Source organism: Suricata suricatta, chromosome 5 (assembly GCF_006229205.1).
Source record: "Suricata suricatta isolate VVHF042 chromosome 5, meerkat_22Aug2017_6uvM2_HiC, whole genome shotgun sequence".
NCBI classification, from domain to species: domain Eukaryota; kingdom Metazoa; phylum Chordata; class Mammalia; order Carnivora; family Herpestidae; genus Suricata; species Suricata suricatta.
Window position 1 is genome coordinate 155,079,890 of NC_043704.1, and position 6,516 is coordinate 155,086,405.

General features: G+C 39.3%; 1 gene segment (V, D, J or C); it reads right to left on the reverse strand.

Moving 5' to 3' along the window:
• Positions 1 to 487: 487 nt before the first annotated feature.
• LOC115291320 overlaps positions 488 to 6,516 on the reverse strand; it is an 18,674-nt gene continuing 12,645 nt past the window's right edge. Inside the window, 2 exon segments of the V gene segment in view lie at positions 488 to 619; positions 6,223 to 6,341. Of these exon segments, the coding sequence occupies positions 488 to 619; positions 6,223 to 6,341 (251 nt within the window).

A 6,516-nucleotide genomic window follows, 5' to 3' on the forward strand; every position in this document is an offset into this window, starting at 1 on the left:
CAAGAAGAGTTAACATTGACAGGAATCATAATATAAGGCGGTTGTTTTACAATCATCATCATATGGATATTCATTCCAGAAGTGACACAATTAGAATACATCCCTTACAGTTTATACTCTAAGTATTAGATTGTTTCTTAACCTGTAAAGAAGTAGGATTTTTTGTCATAAGTAGAGAAAAGGGAGAGGTTACACATGCTTTAAAGTTATAGGACTAGATAATTAGAAGGATGAACATAATATTTAAATAGGGTAGAAAACCCAATAGTTAATAGCATAAGCAGGGTTGACTTTAAAAGCCAATAAAGTAAGGGCTGCAACAACTAGAAACACTGGCTCTCTAGGCATTTGTTGAGCTAAAAGTCGCTCGGCTTCTGCGGTCAGTCTCTGTATGTGCCTCCAGTTGGGAAGTGGATGTCGTTCAGAGTCGACTGAGAGCGAAGTGGTGTTATGTGAGGGAGCTGCCTGCTGCTGACGATCATTCAAATCAATTCTCCCCATTTCTCTGCTCAAGTTCCTGGTGTTTTTCCTTGATGTAGTCTGAGGATGGGTCCGGCGAGGAGGACATGGAGGCATATCGGACCAGACGATCTGGCACCCAAATAGGCGAATCACTTTCCTGTGGGAAGACACAAGCAAAACCTCGACCCGCAGTTAATAAAACGTCAGGGCCTTTCCAAGTTCCTGAGAGCACATCTGTCCCTTTTACCAGGGGCTTTGTGGTCAGTTTGTTTTGCCAATGCTTAAGCATTGGGGTTTCCCCGGAATTATCTGGAGTCGGGTGATTTAATACAAACATACAATGAGCCAGGATCTGATGAGGTGAGGCATACTTAAAATTTGATTTTTGAAGTCTCACTATTTGATTTTTTAGAATTTGATTAGTTCTTTCAATAATAGCTTGGCCTTGGGGATTATAAGGAATCCCAGTTGAATGCTGAATGTGAAACCGTTCAGAGATTTTTAAGATTCTTAGATGTACATGCTGGCCCATTGTCAGTCTTAATTTTAAAAGGCATTCCTAATACAGAGAAGCATTGAAATAAATGTTGTTGAACATCTTTAAAAGCCTCTTCAGTTTGAGCAGATGCAAAAAGCGCATAAGAATAAGTGTCCCCTGTGACATGGACAAAGGACAATTTTCCAAAGGAATTAACATGAGTTATATCCATCTGCCATAAAGCATTAGGTTTTAAACCTCTGGAGTTAATGCCCACATGTGAGACCCCTGAGTTAGTAGGTGGGCAGAAAGAACAGTTCTTAACTATTTGTCGAGCCTGTTCTCGAGTGAACTTACATGGCAGCCTCAGAGCTTTAGGACTTTGATGATGAATTTTATGACTCTCCTGGTCTTCATGCACGGGATTCATAGTTAAACAAGGGACTTTAGTGTGAATGTCAGCTAAAGCATTTCCTTCAGAGAGAGGGCCAGGCAATTTGGAATGAGCTCTTGATGTGTCCTATGTAAAAGGGCTCCTGGTGTTGTTGTACTTTAACCTGTAATTCTGAAAGTAAATTTGAAATTCCTGTCTTGTAGACAGGAACTGTTGCAGTTTCAATTGCTGGAAAGAGCCCAACCACATACTTAGAGTCTGAAAACAAATTAAACCTCTCTGGAGTTTCTTGAAATAATCTAATAACAGCAACAAGTTCAGCTCTCTGTGCTGAAGTTTCCCTATTTTAAAAAGAAATAATTCTTGGTTCAGATTAATTTTGATAAGTGGTTACAGAAGCCATGCCATTAGAGGACCCATCAGTAAATACTAAAAGGGCATCCTCTAAGGCCTTAGTTTTTGTTTTTGTGAGGAAAATAAAATAATTTAATTTACCAAATTGTAAAATAGGGTCCTTAGGTGTATTAAAGCAAAGATCGCCCGTATACCCAATCATGGCAACCTGAAAATCAGTAAACCCCTGCATTAATTCCTCAATCTGAAATTTAGAATACAGAAGGACAATTTCTGCTGGCTCTTGAGCAAACAATTCTTTGCTTCTTTTTCTCCCCTTAATAATTAATTGTGCTACTAAGGATGGATATTTGGCCAAAACCTTCTTAGGAGTAGCTTATAAATAGAGCCATTCTAATATTCCTTCTTGCCATACGCAAGCAGTGGGAGAATGTTCAGTTGGTAAAATTATTAAAGACCAAGGCTTATTGTAATTTATCCTTGTAAGCATGGCTCCTTGTAAAGCCTCATTAACTTTATATAAGGATTCCAAGGCCAAAGGGTAAACTCTCGTTTGAAATTTGGATGGGAGTTTCCATGCAAGATCTCAAATAGAGGAATAAGATCTCTAGTAGACAGCTTTAAAAGAGGCCGAATCTAATTAATATCTCCCAATAGTTTTGGAAAATTATTTAAAGTATATAAATGCTCTGACTTCAATTGTAAAGGCTGTAAAGTCACAGTTTGATTTTTAATTATTCTTTCCAAATAGGAGTAGGGTGGATCAATCTGAATTTTTTCTGAAGCTACTTTCAAACCATAAAACTGTCAGTTCACATCTGAGTCTATGCATGACTTTCAAATAAGACATTCCAGTCAAAGCCTTGGTAAAATAACCAGTATTTCCAATGGTGTCCTACTATAAAATGAACAGATACTTACTGAACTTTTGCAAACAATTGTAATTGCCATGAAAGAAAGAATACTCACTGTGAGTTTTTGAATTTCAGATGGTTTAAGTAGAGAGAAAAGATAAATGCTCTAGATTACAAAGAAATACTTTATGACCTTTCTGTATATCACAGATATCTCACGAGAAAGTTTCATAATCTGGATAAGCAAGCATTAAAGGAAGAACAATGTTTCCAACAAGAGTTACAAAACCATAATTTTTATCAGTTCACTTAATCCTATGTTCCTAATTCTTGATCAGCTTGAATGCAGCTTCTAGCTCTGGAAATTTCTACCCATTTTAGTATTAATCTAATAGATGTCAAATACTGCATTCATCCCAAAAGTCCCTTTTACAGCTTCCCTCAAAGAAGAAACACATTCTACGACAAAATCTAGAAATTTAGTGACACTTACATTTTGATTACTAAAGGTGTTAAGTAATGATCTTATACCAAAACATTAAGACTTTAGGAACTGCACATATATTTGAGTAGTTGCAGCATTTACCCATGCAATATAACCTAAGGTTTACCCCTGTACAACAGTGCTTTTTTAAGTAACTTGACATCCTAAATGAAAGGGCCTCATTGGTGAAAAGACTTCTCTACCATTTGAATACTGGGAAGTTTGTTAAACCCTTAGGAAGTTTTAACATATCCTAAATAGAATTAAAAATTGTTACTAATCTGAAAACTCTATTTATTTAGCCAAAGTGTCAATAAAACATCTTATTTGCCTTTGGGATCCTTCAGCAAAACCTAACTCCTTTTTAACCTCTGAGAAGTTTTAACTAAGGAATCAAAGACCTGATAAAGATAGGACCTAAAGCTTTTGTCTTCTTAACCAAAGATAAACCCTTCATTCACATAGTCTTAACAAGAGTAGACCAAAGGTCCAGAAAAACTTGTCTTTTGAAAGAGAGAAAAGCAGAATTTCAATCTTATGGCAATATACCTTTAATATTCCATTCATCTCAACCTCACACATAAAATTCTTTTTAATGATTTCCTTTCCCTTAAACTTTGTCCCAAAGTCATTTCTTTCCAAACAACCAATCTCATATAGGACAAAATTACTTTCTTTTACCATTAACAAAAATGCACTTTTATTTCTTATAGCTTTTTTACATATCCCCAATTTCCTGCATATAGTGTTGCTTTTCTCATTTTTCCATCAGTGTGAACCTTAGTTTCCAAGTGAAAACCTCGTAACCAACCAGAGTTTTTCTTAAATGGTAAATTTATGAACCAATTAAGTGCAGAGTAGATTTTTAACAGTTTTAAATATAGCCAGTTGTTTTGCCACAAGTCAATAGCCCAAATATCTACAGACCTCATCCTATACCAATATACCAATCACTAGTTGTGGCTCGTGCTTTAGATTTTACCTTGTTAGACAGCCAATGAATTCAACCTCAATGTATTATCAAGTAAAACCTTAACATTTTAAGTTACCAAGAACCTTTAAAACTATTTTAACAATTACTCATGAAAACTATAGAACAGACCAAATTAACCATCTTTTTAACATACACTTGTTAAAAATCTGAGCAGAGATCATAAGAACCTTTTTGACTTTTGGCAGATTCAGATAGAACGTAAGTTTTTATCTTTATCTCAAACCAACAAACTTAAACTTAAACACTGAATAAGTTTTGCTTGAGCCCAGGTAAGACACTTTGTTCCCCATAGTTGATTTTGACCTCAAAATTTAGTGCAAAAATCTGATTTCTGTGGTCTTTTGTTTCTTATCACCTAAGGCAGAGGGAGGGGAACCTGCTGCCTCCTGCTGGGAGGTCACTGAAGCAAATTGGCCTCTTCCCTCCCAGGGGTTGGTCTGGCAGTGGTAAGGCTACCTCTTTAGTAACCTGATGGCCCTCTGGTTTCTCCGGGCAATGGAGCTGTCTAACATTTGATGGCCTGAGCCAGTTATGCAAGCCTTCTCTTCCCCACCCAGCTGGTACAGAAAAAAAAGAATGGGGGAAGGGAGTGCAAGAGGAGAGGTGCTTGCAGGAAGCAGAGGAGAATTTCCAGTTTAAAATTTTGTCAGCTTAGACGGAGGAGCAGGCTTGAGGCTGTTTGTTTGTTTGTTTGGTTGGTTGGTTTTAACCAGTAGAATTAGGCAATCCATGTCAGTCCAGAGAAGAGAGGGAATCTTCCCCCTAACAAAATGAGTTTTCGGCAGCTGCTGGGAAATATTCCTCCAAGTCTCTGACCCAAGGTAGACCAACAATATTTGGTTCCAATTATAGCCATTTACCTGGGAAATGAATGAGGAAGAAGCCCTCACTTCTACAAGGCAGAAGAACACAGAGAGAGTCAGTGTCCCCTTCAGGATGATTTTATTTTCAGCCAGACCAATAAGGTCTCCTTTTCTGCACAGTCCCAACCCCATGTTCTCGTGAGGCAGTGTCGCAAAGACAGACAAGGTTAGGGTGCCCCCTCTAATGAAGAGACCCATCAGATGCCTGTCTGGCCGTGTCCCGAAGGAGCTTAGGTGAAGCTTAGCCATAGCAAACTCAGTGTTGTGACTTACGATCAGAAACAATTCTGATGCCGCCATAGACCATATGCTATTCACAACAGTATCGCAGACCAGGCCCACTCGGACTCTGTAGGCTTTTTGGGGACCTTAAGGGTGCCCACCCATGGAATCACAAACTCGAACTCGGCAGGCAAGCCAACCTGAGCCACATTTTCACTCTCACACACACACCAGAGGCTATTACATTCCCTCCTATAGGATGACAATGACAACCGGACAAAAACAGATACAGAAGTGGCCACAAAACAGGTTTACAGGTTTACTAAAGGGCCTGACCAACGTCTTGGTGCGGTCCTGGGGTGGGAAGTAGTGATGCGTCCAGCCTTCCACTTGATACCCCAGATAGAATTAGATGATGAACTAGCTTACCTCCGGAGGTTCAGACAGGTGACTCTTACAGATTACTGGCACCATTTTCAGGGTGGAAGAAAAGACAAGAGTGTCTCCCCAGCTCCCAAAACCTAGATGACTATGGAAGTGCCTTTTGCTCCCAGCCCCTAAGGCTTGGAGGAGACAATGAGGCATATCACACCCAAGAAAAACTGTGCAACTTGCTGAGGCAATGTCTTGACCCCCTTCTTTGAAAGCATATATCGTATTATATCTTTACAGAGTCCTCTTTCTTTAGGCTCCATATGGCCCATAGCTTCGCACTTAATAATGTCTATAAAGAGTCCTCTTTCTTTAGGCTCCTTCTGACTCAAAACTTAATCTACACTCTTCATATCAATAAAGAGTTCTCCTTCTTTAGACTCTTTATGGCCCAAAGCTTCTCAAGTTCTGACCTATCCACCACTCTAACTCTGCCTATCTCTACAGGGGGGGTTTGCCACAACCTGAAACAAGTAGAACAGACTCTTTATGGCACAAATCTTCTCAAGTTCTGACCTACACACCACTCTACCCCTGTCTATCTCTACAGGGGGGTCTGGGCAATCTTTTTCCTTTACTCACCCTCCTTGTTCTCTATCTAACCATAGAGGGGTCTGCAGCACCCTAGGTGAGATCCTAACCAACATGAAACATGTAGAACTATTTCAGAGAATATTTCACTTACCTTACTTTTGAAATGCCTTCTACTCGGGTCCCTGTTCAGGCACCATTCGGAATGCAGGGGACCAGCCCACACACCCCTGTCGAAAGGTCCTGAGTAGGGGATTGGTGTCAGCCCAATATCTATAAGGAAGAAGACAGACAATGTGAATGGTGGAAAATCCACATTTTAGTAAGATAGTCAGGGTCTTATATACCATGGGTGATTACATCATTTCTTTTTGGTTACATAGTTCAAGGTCTTTGAAGTAAAGACATGCTCCAGAAAGGGTCATGCTTAACAGGACAGGTGTAAATA